The sequence below is a fragment of the Cyphomyrmex costatus genome, unplaced genomic scaffold (genome assembly GCF_001594065.2).
Source record: "Cyphomyrmex costatus isolate MS0001 unplaced genomic scaffold, Ccosl1.0 scaffold566, whole genome shotgun sequence".
Classification (NCBI taxonomy): domain Eukaryota; kingdom Metazoa; phylum Arthropoda; class Insecta; order Hymenoptera; family Formicidae; genus Cyphomyrmex; species Cyphomyrmex costatus.
In genome coordinates, this window is record NW_017279846.1 from 11,929 (window position 1) to 33,734 (window position 21,806).

General features: G+C 37.1%; 5 protein-coding genes across 5 annotated transcripts; 4 read left to right on the top strand and 1 right to left on the bottom strand.

Moving 5' to 3' along the window:
* Positions 1-406: 406 nt before the first annotated feature.
* Positions 407-2,140, top strand: LOC108779224 (uncharacterized). The gene is made up of 3 exons (XM_018546593.1): positions 407-1,348; positions 1,448-1,741; positions 1,943-2,140. Exons 1-3 carry the CDS (start codon positions 407-409, stop codon positions 2,138-2,140), a joined length of 1,434 nt encoding a protein of 477 aa, XP_018402095.1.
* A 7,026-nt stretch (positions 2,141-9,166) lies between these two features.
* Positions 9,167-10,354, top strand: LOC108779225 (piggyBac transposable element-derived protein 3-like). The gene has a single exon (XM_018546595.1). The coding sequence runs from the start codon at positions 9,167-9,169 to the stop codon at positions 10,352-10,354; it is 1,188 nt and encodes a 395-aa protein (XP_018402097.1).
* Positions 10,355-10,440: 86 nt separating this feature from the next.
* Positions 10,441-10,875, top strand: LOC108779226 (uncharacterized). The gene has a single exon (XM_018546596.1). It carries the CDS (start codon positions 10,441-10,443, stop codon positions 10,873-10,875), a length of 435 nt encoding a protein of 144 aa, XP_018402098.1.
* Positions 10,876-15,741: 4,866 nt separating this feature from the next.
* Positions 15,742-16,815, top strand: LOC108779227 (RNA-directed DNA polymerase from mobile element jockey-like). Its single transcript, XM_018546597.1, has one exon. The coding sequence runs from the start codon at positions 15,742-15,744 to the stop codon at positions 16,813-16,815; it is 1,074 nt and encodes a 357-aa protein (XP_018402099.1).
* A 4,115-nt stretch (positions 16,816-20,930) lies between these two features.
* On the bottom strand, positions 20,931-21,806 carry LOC108779228 (bromodomain-containing protein 4-like). Its single transcript, XM_018546598.1, has 2 exons — positions 21,565-21,806; positions 20,931-21,357 (listed from the first exon to the last, which is right to left on the bottom strand). Exons 1-2 carry the CDS (start codon positions 21,804-21,806, stop codon positions 20,931-20,933), a joined length of 669 nt encoding a protein of 222 aa, XP_018402100.1.

A 21,806-nucleotide genomic window follows, 5' to 3' on the forward strand; every position in this document is an offset into this window, starting at 1 on the left:
TGTACTGTCGGGCAGACCTCTGTCCATCTCCCCCTTGTTGGATAAAGTATTTTATTGATTCGATGGGTAAAGAATATTTATGATAACGTGCTAATATCGGTAAAGCAGAGATGGCGCTGCAGTAGGATACATTTTATTCTAGCATATTAGTTGTTCACTTTTTAATGCTTGTTTGTACTCTCTGTTGTATAGCGAAAATAAATATCATCTTTTATATTCACAATTTATATTACACTTTTGTATTAATTTGTGGCATATCCTTACGCTCATAGTAAATCTAACAGGTTATGGGCCCAGTCTATAGGATATTACAGACAAAGATTGAAGGAAATAAAGCGCTATCTCACAGGTTTATTTCTCGAAGAATTGTACAGGTTAGTGACCGTCTAATACCAAGGTATATGAGATGACCGATATAACAAAAACAGCGATTGCAAAGTTAAGTGTTGAAAACTACTTTACCTGGAAATATAAAATGGAATTGCTATTGATTAAAGAAAATCTATGGAGTGTTTTAAGTGAAACAAAACCAAAATGCCAGGACGGCACTAACTCGAACATAGGAATTGTAACCGACTGGCAAAGGCGAGATGACCAAGCTCGTTCTGTGATCGGACTCTTGGTTGAGGACAGCCAATTACACCTTATTCGAACAAAGATGTCGGCACGTGACACATGGACAGCATTAAAGGAATATTATGAAAAGGATTCACTTGGCAACAAAGTTAACCTTATGCGAAGGATTTGCAGCTCAAAATTGAATGAGGATGGCAATATGGAAAAACATATTTGTGAATTAACAGATCTGTTTCAGAAATTAGTTGATCTTAGCCAGGAACAATTATCAGAAAAATGGACTGTGGCTATGATTTTAAGCAGTTTGCCAAGAAGCTACGATACATTGGTTACAGCGCTTGAAGCGAAACCGGAAGCTGACTTAACAATCTCTTTGGTAAAATCAAAACTAATTGATGAGTATAGTCGACGCAAGAAAAACAGTAACCAAGATAACGGCAGTAGCGGTTTAATTTTAAAGACTACTCAAGGTACACTATCATGTTTTTTTTGCAAAAGGAACGGCCATTTAAAGAGGGAATGCGAGGCATACAAGGTATGGAAGGAAAAAAGAAATAAAGAAGAAAAGTCAGCAGCGAAGAAAACAGTAGACAATGACAAAGCAAATAAGGTCGAGCAGAAAGATGAATTTCTATTCATGGTTTCGTCAAATAGCTCAGGTGACTGGATTATTGATTCCGGTGCGACAAGTCACGTTACAAGTAACAAAAATTGTTTTGTTTCATTTGAACACACAGACAATTCAAGTTTAAATGTAACTAACGGTCAAGATGTAAGTGTTCAAGGGAAAGGTATATGCAGAATTCAGCTTACAAATTCAGATGGGATGACATCATACGCAACCGTGACAGATGTTCTATATGCACCATAGATCAATGGAAGCTTGCTGTCAGTAAAGAAGCTAGTGAATAAAGGCTTTACAGTTAACTTTTCAGGTGACATTTGTGAAATCAAGGTCGGACAAAAACAGATAGCGGTTGCCAAGGCAAACGGTAACTTGTATAAGTTATGTCACTCAGATAAAATTAGTAAAGTTACTCAGCATAAGTCAAACTGTATGCATCATTGGCATCGAGTCTTTGGGCATCGAGATCCGAATGCAATCAAACAAATGTGCACAAGACAAGCGCCCAATGAGACAAAAATTTTTGACTGTGAACTTAAGGTACAATGCGAGGTGTGTCTTCAAGCAAAAATGACACGGCTCCCTTTTCAGAAGTCATCAAACAAGTCAACATTTGTACTTGATTTAATACATTCGGATGTATGCGGACCTATGCAAACGGTTTCGTGTGGTGGTAAGCGCTATATACTTACATTTATTGATGACTTCTCCAGATATACAGTAATTTATTTTTTGCACAAGAAATCCGAAGTCGAAATCAAAATCAAGAAGTATGTGGAGATGGTGAAGAATAAATTCTCAAGACGACCAAAGATAATAAGATCAGATCGAGGAGGAGAGTATGTCAATAAAGCTATTGTAGAGTATTTGAAAAATCAAGGTATCCAAGTACAGTACACTGCACCTTACACACCACAACAGAACGGTGTGGCTGAATGAAAAAACCGTTCGCTTATTGAAATGGCGAGATGCATGCTGTTGGATGTAGATTTAGCATATACCTTTTGGGCCGAAGCAGTTGCTACAGCAAACTACATACAAAATCGTTTACCTACTAGGGCAGTTGAAACAATTCCTTATGAACAATGGATGCGTAAAAAGGCAAAAGTAAAGCACTTTCAAATATTCGGCTTAAAATGTTTCGTTCATGTTCTAGTTCAAAAGCGACAAAAACTGAATAAAGTATCAAAACCAATGATTTTTGTTGGATACGATGAAAATTCTAAAGCATATCGCTGTTATGATCCAGTTGAGAGGAAACTGACCATTAGTCGTGATGTTCATTTCATAAATACCAGGATGGATAACAAGAAATTGGAAAGCGGTGAAGTTGAACTAAGTTGCAGTTAGAGTCAATCAACGGAGGATCGGGATAGTGACTCTGATATGAGCTTTGAATCTTTTGAAAGCGCAGAAGAAGATCAGAATAATAAAGGACTCGAAACAGGTGAGGAAGATAATCTTCAGGAGGAGACAGTGCAACCAACAAAACGAATTTCGGAACGTGCATCCAAAGGGGTACCTCCTAATCGGCTAGTTTATCACACAATTGATGAAAGAAGAGATCCAAAGACGTTGGTCGATGCTCTATCGAGTGAAGACAAGGATCAATGGATTAAAGCAATGAAAGAAGAGATGCAATCACTGGAAAGGAATAAAACTTGGAAATTATGCGAATTGCCAAATGATTGAACGGCAATCGATTGCAAATGGGTATATAAAGCAAAGGAAGACATAGAAGGAAATATTCGCTTTAAAGCACGACTGGTAGCTCAAGGTTTTACCCAAAAGTACGGAACTGACTACGATCAAGTTTTTGCTCCAGTAGCTAGGCATGCAACGTTCAGAACGCTGTTAGCAGTCGCTTCGAGAGAAAAATACATTGTACGACATCTAGACTTTAAGACGGCATTTCAAAATGGAAGGTTAAAGGAGAAGATCTACATGAAGCAACCGCCAGGGTTCATGAAGAATGGTAAAGAAAGGTTATTTTGCTTGCTACAGAAAAGCTTGTACGGATTGAAACAAGCAGCGAAGTCTTGGTATGACGAGCTCAATAAGACTTTGAATAACATAGGTTTTGTACAAAGTAATGCTGATCCTCTATATTAAAACTAAAGATGGATGGTGCATTCTTATCGTTCATGTCGATGATATGATTGTACCAGCAAAATCAAACGAAATCATAAATAAAGTCAAGGGAGACATCAACACAGTTTTTGAAATTCAAGATTTGTGAGAAGAGAGGCTTTATCTAGGCATAGAAATTACCAAGAGCGAATGTGGAACGTACAATCTATGTCAATCCAAATACATCAAAAGAACAATAGCTGAATTTGGCTTACAGAATGCAAAGATTTCAAATGTTCCTATAAACATAGAGTATTCAAAGTCAGGTCAAAACAGTGATTTGTTGTTAACAAATAAAGACTACCAGAAACTTATTGGATGCTTACTCTATATTTCAGTAAACACACGGCCGGACATCTCAGAAAGTGTTTCAATTCTAGCACACAAAGTAAGTTGTCCATCTCAAGAAGACTGGAATGAATTAAAACGAATATTGAAATATTTGAAAGGAACATCGAATCTGAGGTTGACACTCACAGATAATAGTAATAGAGACGAATTGTTGTACGGATATTCTGACGCTAATTGGACAGAAAATCGAATAGTGGTTATGCATTCTTTATCGGCGGAGGTTTAGTTAGTTGGGGTTGTCGCAAGCAAAGTCTAGTAGCACTTTCTACCATGAAAGCAGAGTTTATTGCATTGTCAGAAGCGTGCAAAGAAGCTGTTTGGCTTAAACAACTATTGAACGACATGCAGCAAATCGTGAATGGGCCAATACGGATATACGAGGACAACTAAAGCTGCCTTAAATTTGTTGAAACTGGGAGATTTACAAATCAAAATAAGTACATTGATACAAAGGTCAAGTTTGTAAAGGATTACGTACACCGAGGAGTAGTAATATGTGAATACTGCCCAACTGAAAGAATGATTGCAGACTTGTTGACAAAACCATTAACAGCTCGAAGAATGGAGGAACTTAGGAGTTTAGTTGGTCTAACTCAATAAAATGAGAAGTGTTGGATAAAGCATTTTATTGATTCGATAGGTAAAGAATATTTATGATCACGTGCTAATGTCGGTAAAGCAGAGATGGCGCTGCAGTAGGATATTTTATTCTAGCATACTAGTTGTTCACTTTTTAATGCTTGTTTGTACTCTTTGTTGTATAGCGAAAATAAATATCATCTTTTATATTCACAATTCATATTACACTATTGTATTAATTTGTGGCATATCCTTACGTTCATAGTAAATCTAACACCCCTCCCCCCTGCTGAGGGGCGTACGACTTCTACGATTGTACTGTCGGGGCAGACATCTGTCCATCTCTCTCCCCCCCCCCCCCCCCTGACGGGGCAGACCTCTGTCCATCTCTCCCTCCCCCCCCTGCTGAGGGGCGCACGACTTCTACTTTCTACTCGTAGTACTATCATACATAGTCGAAATGACAGATTTCCTAACCTCAACAGTCGTCAACTTTAACGCTTAATATCTCTGTTCGGAGGGCAGAGCGGCACTTTTTATTTCCAGATTCGTTCGTTTCGTGCAAAAATGCGTCGAATGAGTGTATTTTTATCAAAATTTGAGGTGATCAGGGTATTCTATACCTTTACCAAAATAGTACTTGTTATAATACATATATGGCAGAAATGATACGTTAATTTTGAAACTTTTTTTGTTAATAACTTTTTAACGAGTTAAGTCCGACGGTTAAAACTTCCTCAAGGTCACTCAGGGTCATGACCCTGACAACATATGTCAAGGTCAAGGTCATTGGGGGGATCTCCCCTAATCTACATTTTTTCCCGTTTCTTAAATAACTGTTTTGAAAAGTAGATTTCAAAATTTAAAATGCTTTCTTACACATCTCAATACGATGATTTTTGACGAAGTTATTTTATTTTGAAATTAAGTAGATTATTTTTGTGTGGAAATGTCTTAATTTTGTTGAGTAGTATATAGGATTATAAGAAAATTGCAATTCCGATTGTTATAAAAATTAATAAATTATGAATGTATATAATTATGTGTATTACGAATTAGTAGAAGTATTACATGATTTTTCAACGAACAGCGACCCACGGATTAAGAATACATTTTTGATATTCAGTATTTCATAACTTGTAAATTTTGCATTCAACTAACTTCTGCTATATTTAATTGAAGGCACGGCATTTTATACATTTACATTTATTGATCACGCTAATTAAGGGTCCATATCCGTCAGTTGCGTTCAAAAAATCGAAATTTTTTTTGTCATAGTTTGATAGCTCTAGGTGTGTAGAATAGTGTGTTAAAAGCGCAAACTGAAATTCATAAAGGTTCAAAAGTTATAAGTCCATACGCGCAGGCAGCACTGAGGTAAGTGCAGAGCGCGCGCGTTCATAAGCAGCTACGTTCATTCCCCTCCTCTCGACTAAAAGGTGCAGGACGTAATTCGGCCAATCTATGAAGATTTATCTTCCCATGATCTGCTAGTTCGCTGTTTTGGAGGATTCACGCAGAATAATAATGAAAGTTTTAATAAAACCATATGGCAGTTCGCGCCGAAACACGTTTTCAACGGCAGTAATATTATTGAAATAGCCACATTTTTGGCTGTCTGCATTTTCAACGAAGGTTTCAAACCTGTCCTGAAAATAATGGAAACCATGGGCATCATCGGCCCACTTGCACATCAATTTGCGAGTGAACGTGACGAATCGCGGAAGAAGGACGCAGAGAAAAGATGCACCTATGAAGTTATGGAACAAAGACTGACCCGAACAAACGAAAAGTTGGCTGCTATGCGTAATTTTGAGGAAGTTGAGGAGTTACTGTATGGACCTGGAATAGCTGATTAGCTGTAAGTATCCATTTTTTGGACCTATTGATGGATATGGACCCTTAATGCCGAACCTAATTTGTTCTGAGAAAAGCCAATTTTTGTTAAATTTAGACAATATTTTCATTTTTTTGGAGTTTAGATGTACTTAGATTCACACCCATATATGAACATATTTCATTGCTTACAACATTTTATAGTTAATAGTTAGTAGGAGAGAATGTCCTAAATCGCGGATCATGTTCCAAATCGGACCTTTTTAATTTAAATAAATACGGTTAAGCAGATTTGCGTGCTATTTATAATATAAAGTCCTTATAAGACACCGAACATGTAATAGCAGTTTGGCAGTACTCCGTCATAACGACCATAACATTCATAAAATAGACGCAAATATGTATTTTTGGCTATCATGCAAAAATTAAAAAAAATCCTTGTAAATCATTATTTAAAAGATGTTAAAAATTTGAACGGTAATTGATTTAAGATAATTGAGAAGAGTGTAGAATTTAAAAATATCAAGAGTTTTGTGATTGCTTTTGCGGTTTATGTATTTGTAAAATTTGTTCCAATAATTTGAAACAACCCGTGTCCAAATCGAACCTCTCTTTGGGTGTCCAAATCGGATCTATACAAATAACACTAAAAAGACGAATAAGCCAGCTAATTCATCGAAGGAAGAAGGTTCGCCACAACCTGTTGTAGTACTGGTGATCGACCGATCAGATCTGGTCTAAGGGACACTAAATCAATAAAATTTCATGTGTCATTAGACTCAGATTGATGGAATTTTTTATTGATTTTAATTCTAATAATATAAACTGTATTTTTATCTTAGACTCATAAATTGCTCGTTTTTACTCAACACTAACAAAAATTAAAATATTTTAAAGTTCTATTTAAATGTTTATAAAAATAGAAGAGGTCCGTTTTGGAACTAATGATTTCAAATGGGACCGGAAAATGCATTTTTATATTTTCCATTATAGTTCGACACAGGCAAGAGATACGTCAAAATGGTCTGAAGCAAAAATGAAGGAAATTAAATGATCTTTCGAACGGCACCATTGGTTTTATAATTGGACTGTATTTACGCTTTATACAGAACAAAAGCTGTAAATGGATCCAATTTAGACCACTCTCCCCTAAATTAAATTATAGCAATAAATATTAACCCTTTGCGGCATACATTTTTCTTTACACGGAAAACAGCTGAAAATTGTTACTCGGGGGTTTTCGGGGTCGCTGATTACGAATCTGAAGTCAGATTTTGAAAATTCAAAATGGCGGATCCAAGATGACCGACGGAAATGTGAAAATTTACTTGATCGAGATAAAACTGGGTACTCTATGTATTCTGAATTTTGAATTTATAAGTCTGAGATTCGTAATTAGCGATCCCGAAAACCATTATATACCAATTTTTATTGATAAATGAAAATATGTAGTGCGTGTACGATGACCTGACTGACATTACCCGCACTGTGTCAAGCGAAACTATGAGTAGAGCAGTCTAGGCTAACTTGGCGTTTTCGGTTTGGGGCAGTTTTCGAATTCGTAACAACTTATCCGTGTTAGGATCTGAGATCAGTTTCACTTATTTTTCACAAACCATAACAAATGAATGACTGATTCTCTTTTGTCTCTTGTTTCATTGCATTTTGCACATTCATATCTTTTTTCTAGTGAACATAACTACCTGATTTTTATACTCAGACTAGCTCGTCGGAAAAATGCGTGTCGTATAAAAAAGGTTCGGCGGAAGGAGTATTCGCGTCAGAACGGTGCAGCGGAAAATTATGTGAAACGTCGGAAATCGGAAAAGCAAAATACTAATGCGAAAGTAATAATTAGACAAGAAACATGGTTTATTAAAACAACTAGGTAATAAAGAAATTATAATAATAGAAGAGAAGATAACATTGGAATATATAATTAACGGACGCGACTTACAATAATACAGCGAAGAAAATAAACGAGCGCAGGTAACAGAAAATATATATATACAAGCGAGCGCGGACAACAGAAAAATGTACGTATATATTATCGCAGAAAACGGACGCGGACACGGCAACGAAAACTAAATCTAAACGGCGCGAGATATATACAGGCGGTCGCGGGTTTCTCGACGGCGATTTGCAACGCGGCGGAACGCGGGTATACGCCAGCAAGCGTCGTTTCGCGGCGCGATACGTAATTTTGGCAATGCTAGGAAAAGGAAACGGAGTTGGTACTTGACGGCCGGGAACGCCCGACAGAGGCAGGGAGCGCCCTACCCCTTTTCGAATGTCAAGTACCAAGACGGGATTTTCGGGATGCGGAAAAGAAGGTACGGAAGGTGGGAGTGATAACTAATTACGGCTGTCCGGCGGCCGGGAACGCCCGACAGAGGCGGGGTACACCCCACCCCTCAGGTTCGTCGGAACAACACGTGAATTTGTTTGCGTGCTCGAGATGCGTTTCCTGGACGGCTCGTTCGGCGGCCGGGAGCGCCCGGCAGAGGCAGGGTACACCCTACCCCTCAGGTTCGTCGGACGAGCGAGTCGATGGATCGGTATCGTGAGCTGGTGATCGGATCGGATGTGTCAGGAAAGCGGTGAAGACAAAAATGCCTCGCGCGGCTTGATATCGCGGTATCTTATACTCGGTCGTCAGTCTCGCTCGTAAAGCTCCGATGGGTCGCGGTATTTTCCGCCGATCGGCTTCTCGTGGGAGAAGATTTCCGACCGGCGGTTCCCGACGATGGTCGGCACCTTTCGGCGAGACTGGCGGTTCTACTGCGGCTGCTGTACCTGCGAATTATCTTTGGATTGCTTTAAAAATATATTCGGGCGCACCGCGCCCTCATCGTCACTAATGACCACCGGTCATTGCGACGGCAACCGGCTGGATTTTGTGCCGGGTACGATGCCTATTTTTAGGGGGCATCGTTACAAACATATTGATAAATGTTCATCGATTTTAACGTTTTATCACGTGTATCTTTTGTGCATAATATTAACATTTTGATTTGTCAATTTCATTGCGAAAGTTGAGGACAAGTTCCTGCAACATGGAAACATTATATGAAAAATATACCTAGTGATTCTGAATCCATTGATGGATTGTGTGATTCTGAGGATGAAGATGTTGATATTTCTGATGCTGAGACTAGAATAAATCACGATGTGGAGCTTTCAGAAGAAAGTGACGTTGGAATGGATAGTGTTGATGACAGTGACAATGAATCAAATGAAATTCTTACAGTACGATTAGCAAATTTAGATGGAATTTTGGAAAAAAAGTCAAGATCAAAAGATGACACCCCTTTCACTAAAAATTCTGGTCCAAATATTCCGGATTCAGCCAAAACTCCGTTGGATATTTTTTTGTGTTTATTTCCTAATGAACTTATAGAGTTGATTGTTCATCAAACTAATCTTTATAGTGCTCAAATAGAGAAGAAGCCGTTCAATGTTGTCACAAAAGATGAAATATTGAAATTCTTAGGTTTGAACATTTTTATGGGTGTAAAGAAACTGCCATCCTATCGTGATTTTTGGTCAAGAAATGAACTGCTCCATGACACATATGTCTCAAACGTAATGACTGTCATCCGCTTTGGATACTTATTATCTCATTTTCACCTAAACGACAATTCAAATGAACCAAAGAAGGGGCAGCCAGGATTTGATAAGTTATATAAAATCAGACCTTTACTCGATAAACTATCTGAAACTTTCAAAACCTGCTCAGTACCAAACAAACCAAATCAGTACCAATCAATCGACGAAAGTATGATTCGCTTCAAAGGAAGGAGTTCATTGAAACAATACATGCCGATGAAGCCCATAAAACGTGGATATAAGGTTTGGGTACATGCAGATGAAAGTGTTTTTGTGTGCGAGTTTCAGGTTTACGTAGGAAAATCAGATAATAATCAGTCGGAGAAGTCATTAAGATCAAGGGTGGTGAAAGATCTAACTCGAACAATTGTCGGAGATAATCACCGAGTATTCTTCGATAATTTTTTTACCAGTACTGAACTTATGATTTCCTTGAAGACTGAAAATATTATGGCATGTGGAACTGTAAGGAGCAACAGAGTCGGTTTACCCAAGACACAAAAGAAAGATAAGGATATGGTAAGAGGTGAGCATGAATTTCGTAGTTCGTACAAGGGTCTTGCGTGGCTAAAATGGAAAGACAATCGAGTAGTGTCACTTCTATCGAATTTTCATGATCCTTCAGTTACGATAGATGTCAATCGATGAATGAAAGATGGTTCGACAAAAATTATAAGCTGTCCTGAAATGGTAAGGGATATAATAAGCACATAGGCTATGTCGTTAAAGCGGATATGTTGAAATCCTTATACGAAGTTGATAGAAAGTCAAAGAAATGGTGGCTGCGAATAGTTTGGCACTTTCTTGATGTTTGCGTGACAAACGCTTTTATCATTTACAAACAAAGTAGCAGTGCAAACAATCTATCGCTAAAAAAATTCAGACTTGCGCTCGTGGATGGATTGATTGGTGAAAGTGTTCCTACGAAAAAAGGCAGGAAACATTCTTCCGTTGACTGTGCTCAGACATGTAAGCCACAGGTGTCCCTTGAAAAGAGACATGCTTCTGCGGCTCACATGCCTCAAATGATCGAGGAAAAGAAATCGAGACGTTGCACTCATTGCTCAACTAAAATCAATCGAAGAGTCACAAAATGGAAATGTAGCACCTGCAATGTACCTTTGTGTCTCTTACTCGATCGCAATTGTTTCGCAGAATACCACGCTTGAGAAGGTTACAAAGTAGAATGTATTTATTTCAATTACCTAATTTGTAATCTATTTATTATAAAAAAGAAAAAAGTAAAAAGAAATTATAAAATTATAAAAACCAAAAAAAAAATAAATTAAAAAACAAAAAAAATAAAAAAAAAGTGGAGCTAAACTCTCGCTACGTCCTCGTCGTTAGCTCTGGATAACGCTAAAGCGGGAAAAAACATCATACAAAACAATCCCTGTGGTACAGTTTTTGAAATATTCCATGTTCAATTTATTTAGTAACCTCAAAAACTCATCAGATCCACGATTCATCAGAATTCAATAAATTTTGCAATTTTCAGGTGCCATCTTGGATCCGCCATTTTGAATTTTTCAAAACTGACTATAGACTCGAAATCAGCGACCCAAAAAACTCCCAAAAACCATATTTCATCAAAATTCAATAAATTGGTAGTTTTCAGCCGCCATATTGGATCCGCCATTTTGAATTTATCAAAACTGACTATATATTCGAAATCAGCGACCCCAAAAACCCCCGAGTGACAAGTTTCAAGCGAATTTAAGCAATTTTAAAAAATTCGTCCGCCATATTGGATCCGCCATTTTGAATTTTTAAAAACTGACACCGGATTCGTAATCAGCGACCCCAAAAACTCTCTACATATCATCTTCAGATTATTTTATACTGTTAATTAGTCAGAATTACATTTATTTAAAAAAAAAATCGTTTTTTTTTAAATTTATTTATAACGTTCAATTAATTAACAATAACCTTTGTTTTCTTTTTTATTTCTATGAAGGGATGTTCTCTAATACATTTTATATGCTTTTTCTCATTAAAACTAATTAAATAGTGTTTCAAAAATGTAAAAAAGTGTACAGAAAAAGGTGACACTCAGGAGTGTCACTATGCCGCAAAGGGTTAAAGAAAAATAAACGCATACTGCAAATAAATGCATCTGCAATATATTACATTATAATTTATAAAAATAATTTATGATCACTGTAAGTATGTTAAGTGCTTTAGCATATCTCTCCGATTTTATTTGCAGACAAATTTTATAAAAATGCATACGAAATTTTTGCAACCAAATATGCTTCAGATATTATGTAGCACATAGATCTATATTCGTGCAATTTGTCATTAACAGGTCTATTATATTGATTATACTTGCATACGTCACACGAGAAACGAAAAGAGTGATTATTTGTGGAATTAATACAAGTATTAAATTAATAGGGAAATGTGTCGGGTAGTATTATATAACGGCTAGTATCGGCCAAAAGTTGTTTCAAGCATTTGCCATTGGAGACAGCACCTGTGAAGCAATCGGCATGTTGACTGAAGGAAGGGGGTACTAATAAAATGGAACGGCAGTGGTGACAGATGGCAATAAATTTTGTTTTGTATGTAGCTGTTTTCAGTGAACAAAGATAACTTTTGGCTGTTGTACCTTGTCTGAAAGTAAGTATAAATAGGTTTTTAGTTTATTGTTAGAAACAACATTCTTTATCCTTTAAGTTGTAGACTTCAAAATTACTCGACCGCGGCGGTCGCGTTTTGGTTGCTTTCAATTACATATTTTTTGAAAGTGGTACCGACTTTAACCGTGCATTGTATTTCATTTTGATTTTGTTTATCTTTCGAATCTGGATGATCCGTTCGTTCGTCCTGACGCGCGTTATTGCGGCGTGACGACGCACAGTGGGTCGAAACATAGCAAAACCGGACATATGGTAAAATTATTTTTTCGCTTAAAAGGCCTCAAAGCTGGTTCTAATTATTGTTTAAAGCTTGTTTCAACTTAATTTCAAGTATAAAGCGAACCATGAATGTTTACTGTTTATATGGACATTAACAATGTGTAGACTTAGAAATTGCGGAGAATTAACGTATATTGTTATCATCGATAACAATCAGAGCAATGCTATACATAAATGCTTATATTGTTTACAATGTTTCTTTTTCGCATTTGTTTGTAATAAAAGTTACTAAAAACTAATATTAATATTCAAAAATTTGTCCCATTAAAATTAAAAAACTTAATGCTTTTTTGAAGTACAAAATTCATTCAAAAGTGAGGTATACAAAAAAAGTTCCAAAGAGTTCCAAGAAACTTTTTTTTTTAAATGCAGAAGAACTTGTCAGGAAACTATCTGTTCATTGATATTTTGCTCCTTCTTGCACAGTTTCGAGAAAAATACATTTATAGGTGCGCATATTTTATAATATGACTCGCGTAATTCGAAATATGATGAACATAGGACCCCAATCGTTGTAAAACCTCATTTTTCTCGCTTAAAAAGAAAAGAGACTGTGAGTTTTTAGGGTTATTAATCTTGAAATATAAATCTTTCAACAATTTTGAGTTTAAAATGGCGGCAAGCCGATATTATGATCAGTGTTAAAACCAATTCAAATAGTTACAAATATGGTACATGTGCTTGTATTTATATAATATAATATTATATGTATATATATAATTCACACAGAATTATTAAAAAGCTACTAAGATCCAGCTTGGCCGTCAATCGGTTATTCCCTATTATTAATATTCTTAATTATTTGTATTTTTCGTAATTAATTAAATTTTTCACAGTTCTCAATATACTTATTAGCATCAAAAATTAATAAATTGCTTGGTAATTTAATATGTGATATTACTATTCAAAGTTCTGTTTATAAGAATGTATTTCAAGATAAAAAAAGATCCGATTTGCAGAATTGAATACGTATATAAATTCACTTTAAATATTTATGCATTAAAATTCGCTTTGATTGAAAATAGGTTTATTCCTTTTAACTGATTAATTATTTGTAATTTCTATTTTCAAAACTAATGAAAAATAATACCATGTTTAATCGGCAAATAAGTAGGAATCATTTCAACTTTTTTTATAATTCGTCCAAAGATTTTTTCAATTTGTTCATCCGTTTTTATAAACTCGGCTTTCCGCCATTTCGAACTCGAAATTATTGGAGGATTTATATTTTAAGATTAATAATCCTAAAAACTTCCAGTCTTTTAAACGAAAAAAATGAAGTTGCACAACGATTGGAGTCTTATGTCCGGGTTTTGCTATGTTTCGACCCACTGTGCGACGTCGTAAACGCAGGCGCCCGATGTCCATGAGAGCTACGCCATTTTCGCGGGCATTTTATCATCCTTTCCGTTTACAAGTCGCTATATTAGATACTGGCCGTATTGCGGGCGCTCACCTGAGTCATTAAAATAAAGAAGAAGAAGAAGTTGTAGGCTGTAAATCTCGTTAAGTTAATTAATACACAAGTGACAACCAATTTTTCGTTGCGTGCAGTTGCGGGTTGTATCGGACAGATGAGTTGTTGATTGTATCGGACAATCTTTACGATTGATAAAACTTAAATTCTCACATTTTTTGTATTATTTACAGGGCAGTTCAGCTCGAACAGCCGGAGCGAGCAGACGTGTTTGTTTACTTCGCCTCGCTGTGCTACGTCGCTTCGCTGTACAGCTAACTATAGTAATAGACGCGAAAACGTGTGTTAAATATAAATTTAAGAGAGAAACTAAATAATCAAATATATATGGCCTATGGCCTCAAACGAAACTAGATCTTCTTCAGATAGAAGAAATTCAAGTGACTCTGCAGATCAGCAATGGCAACCATCCGCCAAAAAAAAAAAACGAATAAGAAGCAGTCCTGGGGAAACCACGGCCAAAAAACGCCAAACATACATCAAGGACTATTGGTTAAATAAAACAATAATCTCTGAAAATCCGTTTAATTCACTAGCCACAGATGAAGATACAGAAAATAATACTCAGAAAGTATATGAAGAGAGAACCTCCAAATCACCTCCAATATTTGTCAGTGGAGTCGAGGACATAGGACCGCTTACGAAATTGCTAGATGAAATTGACGGCAAAAACTACAGCCTGAAAATTCTGGCCAATGACCAAGTAAAAATCCTGCCTAGCATGTCAGAAAAATATCTACCAATCATCGAAGGCTTGAAAAAGAAAAAGACAGAATTTTACACCTATCAAAGAAAGCAGGATAAATCCTATAAAGCGGTTTTAAGAAACATGCACCCATCAACGGATCTTGAAGACTTAAAAGCTACCATCGAAGAATATGAACATAAAGTAATTAGAATTACAAATATACGAGAAAGAACTACACAAAAATCTGTACCACTATTCATAATAGAGATTGAACCTAAAGATAATAATAAATCTATTTATAACATCGATAAGCTACTGAATATAATCGTCAGCTTCGAACCACTTCGCAAAAAAAGGGAGATTCCTCAATGCCAGAAATGCCAGGGTTACGGTCACACAAAAAACTATTGTTTTAAAAGTCCGGTATGTGTAAAATGCGCAATGAATCATCTTACTCTTGATTGCCCAACAAAAGGAAAAATTAAAGAAGTCAAATGTGCTAACTGCGACGGTAATCACCCAGCTAGTTACAAAGGCTGTTTAGTGCGAAAACAATTACAACAAAAATTATACCCAACGTTAAGAGAAAAATCTGCAAATCAACAAACCCAGAACCAGCTACAAAGCCTTAACCGCTTCGTTAAACCAAATATAACGTACGCGCACACTGTGAGATCCGACCATAAACAATATACAACAAATATTACTCAGCCTCAAATAGAAACACAAACGACAACAAACACATCAGTAACAGCAACAAGTAAACTCGAACAAATGATGGCTCAGCTCATGAGTCGAATGGACACAATGCTAAATTTACTTACAAGCTTAATAAACAAAATTCAATAAGGAAAATCGTGAAATAAATATAGCAATCTGGAATGCAAATGGCTTAGCTCAAAGAACATTGGAAGTTAAGAAGTTCTTAATTGACCAAAAAATCGATGTTATGTTGATCTCAGAAACACACTTCACAAATAAAAACTATATAAAAATTCCAAACTATACCATTTACGATACCAAGCACCCTAGCGGAAGAGCGCAAGGTGGGACAGCCGTTATTATAAAAATAACTATTAAACATCATTTAACTGGAATAAATGAAGACGAATTTATACAAGCTACCAATGTAACTCTGAATGATCAAGAAGGATCCATTATAGTCTCAGCTGTATATTGTCCACCTAAGCACTCAATAAAAACAGAGTTGTTCCAAAAATTCTTCAAAAGCCTGGGCCACCGCTTTATCGCTGCCGGAGATTTCAACGCCAAACACTCATGGTGGGGGTCTCATTCCTTGACACCTACCCCACGAGGCCGTCAATTATATGCAACACTACAGGCAGAAAACTTAACTCCAATTTCAATCGGAGAGCCCACCTACTGGCCCTCAGATTTAAAGAAGTCCCCTGATCTACTTGATTTTGCAATCATAAAAAGCATTGATCCAAAATGTTTTATCGCTAAATCATGTCTGGACCTTTCATCAGATCATTCACCGGTTATTATCACGTTTACTCAACAAATTACTATGTCACAAAAAATACAACACCTATATAATGGGAAAACCAATTGGACAAAATATAAGTTATATTTAGATAAAAATCTAAATTGCAACATCCCACTTAAGAATCCTACAGAACTAGAAAACACAATTGAAGGATTCAACACACTAATTCACAAGGCAGTTAACGAAGCTACTCCAACAGTCGCTCTTTTAAAAAAATCTCAAAACATATCTAAAAATATTCTAGCAAAAATTCAAGAGAAAAGGCAATTACGAAAAACATGGCAAATCACGCGAACTAAATTGAACAAAACAAAACTTAACAAAATAACTAAAGAACTTAAATCCCTACTTATTACAGAGAAAAACAAGTCCATTCAAAATTATCTCGAACAATTAACTGCTACGGAAGCAACAAACTATTCTTTATACAAAGCTACAAAAAGACTGAAACAACCTCAGCTACATATTCCACCAATCAAAAAGAATAATGAAATGGGCAAGAAGCGAATCTGAAAAAGCTTATGCCTTTGCTGAACATCTGCATGAAGTGTTCCAGCCTGCAGCTCAAGAAATAACCGATCAAGAGGAAAAGGAACTAATTAGTCTCGAAGAAATCCCTGTCCAAAAAGAATTACTAACAATAAAAGTCAAAATTAAAGAAGTGCAACAAATTTTAAAATCTCTCCAGAATAAAAAATCACCAGACTACGACAACATTAGTGGTAAATTAATCAAGGAATTATCCCCTAATGGTATCCGATTTCTCGCTATATTAATAAATGCTGTTTTTCGCTCGTGCCATTTCCCCAGTCAGTGGAAAGTAGCACAAATAATATTAATTGGAAAACCGGGTAAAAACCCGGATCTTCCTACATCATATAGACCAATAAGCTTACTGCCTGTCATGTCTAAGATTTGTGAAAAACTCTTGCTGAACAAAATAAATCCAATTGTTTTATCCAAAAAACTAATCCCGGATCACCAATTCGGTTTCCGCAACCATCACGCAACAATCGAGCAAGTCCACCGACTAACTAGTAAAATCAAAGAGGCCTTCGAAAATAAAGAATACTGTACCGGTGCCTTTCTAGATGTGGCACAGGCTTTCGACAAGGTGTGGCATAAAGGTTTGCTATATAAATTAAATAGAATGTTTCCAAATAATATTTATCAATTACTGTACTCATATCTAACTAAAAGAACTTTCCAAGTTAAAATAAACCAAACTGTCACAAAACTCTATTCAATTAATGCCGGAATCCCCCAAGGTAGCGTCTTGGGTCCGATCTTATATCTACTTTACACAGCTGATTTACCAACAATGCAGAAAATCACTACAGCAACATACGCTGATGATACTGCGGTACTCGTAAGCCATCCCAGACCCGAAGTGGCAGCTGAAGTCTTGCAAAAATATCTTGATGTTGCAAGTGCGTGGTTTAAGCAATGGAGAATAAAAATTAACCAGATAAAGTCAACTCACGTAACATTCACACTTCGGAAAACATCGTGTTTCTCAATATACCTTAATAAAACAAAAATACCGCAAAGAAATGTCGTTAAATACCTGGGGATGCATATTGATCGTCGGTTGACTTGGAGCACCCATATCTGGACCAAACGTAAACAGCTAAATTTGAAATTGAGACAGATGTACTGGTTACTGGGATACCAATCAAAGTTAACGATTGAAAACAAAATACTTATCTACAAAAGCATTCTTAAACCTGTATGGACATATGGAATACAACTTTGGAGCTTCACACTCTACTATTGATATTTTAGAACGTTTTCAATCAAAAACCTTAAGACAACTAGTCAATGCACCTTGGTTTGTACCAAATGATATAATTAGGAAAGATCTAAAAATTCCTACCGTCAAAGAGGAAATAAAAACTCACTACAACAAATACATACACAGACTTAAGGAACATCCGAATCGGTTAGCAGCTAGGATTAACGAAATAACTTCTACGAATTCAAGACTCAAAAGAAATAGAAGTATAATTATCTAACATGGTTTTATTGTAATACTTTCGTTATGAAATAATCTGTAAAAGTATTAACCACTGGGTGAATACTTATATGCTCTTTATCAACTGTAGGAAATTTACTTATTGTCAAGGTAGACAGATTGTAAATAAAAGTGGGGTTTAAAAAAAAAAAAAAAATTTACAGGGCAACATGGGCAATTACGTCATAAATGGGACGAAAAAGGTATGAAGAAAGCCACAAAAAAAGTTAGAATTAAGAAAATGCCCATTTGAAAAGCAAACGAACGATATTTTGTTTCAAAGAGTACATTAAGTGATAAATTGAAAAGTTTTGCCGAAGGTAAAGAAATCGAAATAAAACCATATTTAGAAAATATTAAAGTTTCCAAGAACATTCAATGATGAACAGGAGAAGATCTTATATAATCACGTTAAGAACTTAGATAGCCAGCTTATGCCCCTAAGTAAGAAAAAATTTTTGAAGTTCATATATCAATATACAGAACAATTGAAAATCAATCATCCTTTCAATAAAACAACAATGATGGCAGGCAAAGATTTTTATTATGATTTTATGAAAAGGCATGCAGACCTACGATTAAGGATTGCTGAATCAACAAGCTTGCAACGAGCGGCAGGTTTTAACAAGGTACAAGTTAATAGATTTTTTGACAAGTTAACTCAACTGATGGACCAATTGAACATTAAAATCCTTCAAAGATTTTCAATGTCGATGAGATTGGCGTATCATGTGTCCATACCAACAAACTTAAAGTGATAGTTAAAGATAAGAAACAAATATGGGGAAGTAGACATTTGTAGAAAAAGACAGAAATGTCACAGTCTTCCTATCTATCAATGCTTCTTGGGATCAGTTTTTCTTCAACTTTTGGTACTTCCACGTATGAAATTAAACAATGATTTGAAAAAGGGTCGTTAGAAAGTATTTTTGATGCTCAATCGAGCGGATGGAAAACGAAAGAAGGTTTTCTTAAATGGCTGAAAATGTTTGTAAAATGGATGAAACAAAATGAACAAGATCCAGTCTTGATTACGCTTTTGAGGCTTTCACGGGTATTTTCTTCAATTATACCAGAAGGCTTGCGGGTTTCGCCATGTCTTGCTTCATTATTAATGCCAATGTTTCGTGAACCATACCGTTTACTTCACCAGGGCGAAGGGTGCACTGATACTGACTCAGTATGAAGTGAACGGCATGGTTCATGAAACGTTGGCATTAATAATCAAGAAAGACACGGCGATAATCCGCAAACCTTCTGGTATAATTGAAGATCCTGTCTTATAAATCTTGGATGGTCCCGCAAAAACCTTGATGTGATTTTATTTGCGAAACAACATCACATCCACATACTCTCCTTGCCCCCTTATACATCACATAAACTGCAGCTACTTGAACAGTTATAAAGCCTTTAAAAAATGCGTATAACGAGGCATGCTCACTCTGGATGCGAAAGTACCTAAACATAAAGCTCGCCCTCAAAGACATAATTGGCTTACCTTTTCAAGAATATATCGAATGGAACTGGCCAAGTCATATTTCAAATGTACAGGCATTTATCTATTGAATCGCAATGTTTTTGATGATTTGGATTATTGTCAGATCAATCACAAGATATTTGTGATGCGTCCACGAGGCCTATAGAAGATAAAGCTACTCTTCTCTTATCTACCACGATTTTGAATTTACCTGGGCTCTCAAAACCAACAGTAGACGAACAAATGGAGAAAGTGCGAGCAGTTGGTGAACAAGTTACAAACTTACTTCTGACTGAGGCTTTCCCCTCTCAATTTCATAAAAAATAATGTTTTTCCAGGCCAATTACATTCTGAAAGATTTTAGAGGAAATTTCACCGCTTCCTAGTAGTTTAAATACCAAATCCATTTCAAGACAAAGTCATGGAGAAAAAGTAAAATTTGAGTCCAACTTGAAAACAAGAAAGAAAAGAAAGAAGAGACAGAAAAAATTGTTGCAAATAAGAAGAGATCGAAAGAAGAAAATCGTCTGAATAAAAAAAGAAAAAAGAAACATCTAGTAAAGAAAGCAGTTCAAGCGAAGAGATCAAGCTAACTAAAAAAAACGAAATGAAAAATTGAAAAATAGAGGAGTTCCGTTAAAAATAAAAACTAAAAAGGCACTAAAATTTGAAGAAGAAAAGAGGGAAGAAAGCTGAAAGACTCACAGCATCATCTACGGTGAAACATTTGAAGAAGATTGGATTCAGTGCAATATTTGTAAAGATTGGGATCACGAAAATTGTGCCGATCTTGAAAATAGCAATCTTTTTTATAATTTTTGATGATTGTACAAAAAAAAGTAAATAGGATATAGTTTTTATTTTATTTTATTTTTTATAGAACGAAAAATGTTCAATTTTCAAAGACTGTTCATTTCATTGACTTGTTACATTAAAGTGTTCATATTTATTTATTAACATGTTACTTATATAATAATATATAATATAAAATAATATAATATAAAATAATATATATACTTTCTTACATACTATCATGTCCGATACAACTCTCCACAAACATACATGATATAAATGTTTTCTCCCTCACTTAGAGGGACTGCGCTCCTTGTATGTGAGCGGCGGCTGCGTGCTTGTCTACTAGGTGGTTCGACGCTTTTCGGTGACTCGCTCTCGGTAGATGAGCGAGGGCTGCGTCAGAGTCTTCTTCTCCGGGCCCCAGTAGTTGCCGTTGATGTCCTCGGATTTGCGGTTCGTCGTTTCCGGGTTGGGGGCCTCCCACTCTGAACCAGAGGACAGCTCCTGTTGCCTCGCCGGTGGATGCGCCTGTTGGTACCTCGGCGAGGTGTACCGGCGTACCCGCAGGTCCCACGGGTGTAGGCAATACCTCGGTGGCCTGGTCCTAGCAGGCGGCGGGATGTCTAGCCGCTCTAGCTTCCAGGTGGCAAGCTGGAGGGTCACCTTTCGCGCAGCGGTCGATTGCGGTCTTTGCGGAGCGGCCGGAGGCGTCGGCAGTGTCGGCGACCCTGGCGGAGGCTGCGGTGAATACCCCCTCTGATGTTGCCGCCTTGGCTGGCGCCGGAACAGTCCTGTGGCCTCTACCGGCCGGATCCTGGGGGCCGTCGCTTGTAGTTGGCGGCGGCGCAGGAGCTGCTGGCGCAGACGCTGGATAAGCGAGGTCCCTCTCTGGCGGGCTAGTGGCTGCGGAGGCTGCGGCGTCTACCGCGGCTGCTGCGGCTGCGGCGGCTGCTGCTGCGGAGGCTGCAGCGTCTACCGCGGCTGCTGCGGCTGCGGCGGCTGCTGCTGCGGAGGCTGCGGCGTCTGCCGCTGCGGAGGCTGTGATGGCCTCTGCTGTGGAGGCTGCGCTGGCTGCTGTTGCTGCTGCGGCGGAGGCTGCGGCGGAGGCTGCGGTGGCTGCTGCTGATGAGGCTGCGGTGGCGGTTGTAGCTGCAATGGCTGCGCTTTGTCAAGAGACCGTAGCTGAGGTAAAAACTGCTTGGAGGTATAGCCCTGCAT

Excerpts from the sequence above, each read along its gene's own strand:
- LOC108779225 (XM_018546595.1), top strand. The coding sequence starts at position 9,167 with ATGAAAAATATACCTAGTGATTCTGAATCCATTGATGGATTGTGTGAT.
- LOC108779224 (XM_018546593.1), top strand. The coding sequence starts at position 407 with ATGACCGATATAACAAAAACAGCGATTGCAAAGTTAAGTGTTGAAAAC. Across the intron at positions 1,349-1,447 it reads ATGTAACTAACGGTCAAGAT|ATCAATGGAAGCTTGCTGTC; the intron begins GTAAGTGTTCAA and ends TATGCACCATAG. Across the intron at positions 1,742-1,942 it reads TTTTTGACTGTGAACTTAAG|AAATCCGAAGTCGAAATCAA; the intron begins GTACAATGCGAG and ends TTTTTGCACAAG.
- LOC108779228 (XM_018546598.1), bottom strand. The coding sequence starts at position 21,806 with ATGCAGGGCTATACCTCCAAGCAGTTTTTACCTCAGCTACGGTCTCTT. Across the intron at positions 21,358-21,564 it reads CCGCAGCCGCAGCAGCCGCG|GCGGCAACATCAGAGGGGGT; the intron begins GTAGACGCTGCA and ends GCGCCAGCCAAG.
- LOC108779226 (XM_018546596.1), top strand. The coding sequence starts at position 10,441 with ATGTTGAAATCCTTATACGAAGTTGATAGAAAGTCAAAGAAATGGTGG.
- LOC108779227 (XM_018546597.1), top strand. The coding sequence starts at position 15,742 with ATGTTGATCTCAGAAACACACTTCACAAATAAAAACTATATAAAAATT.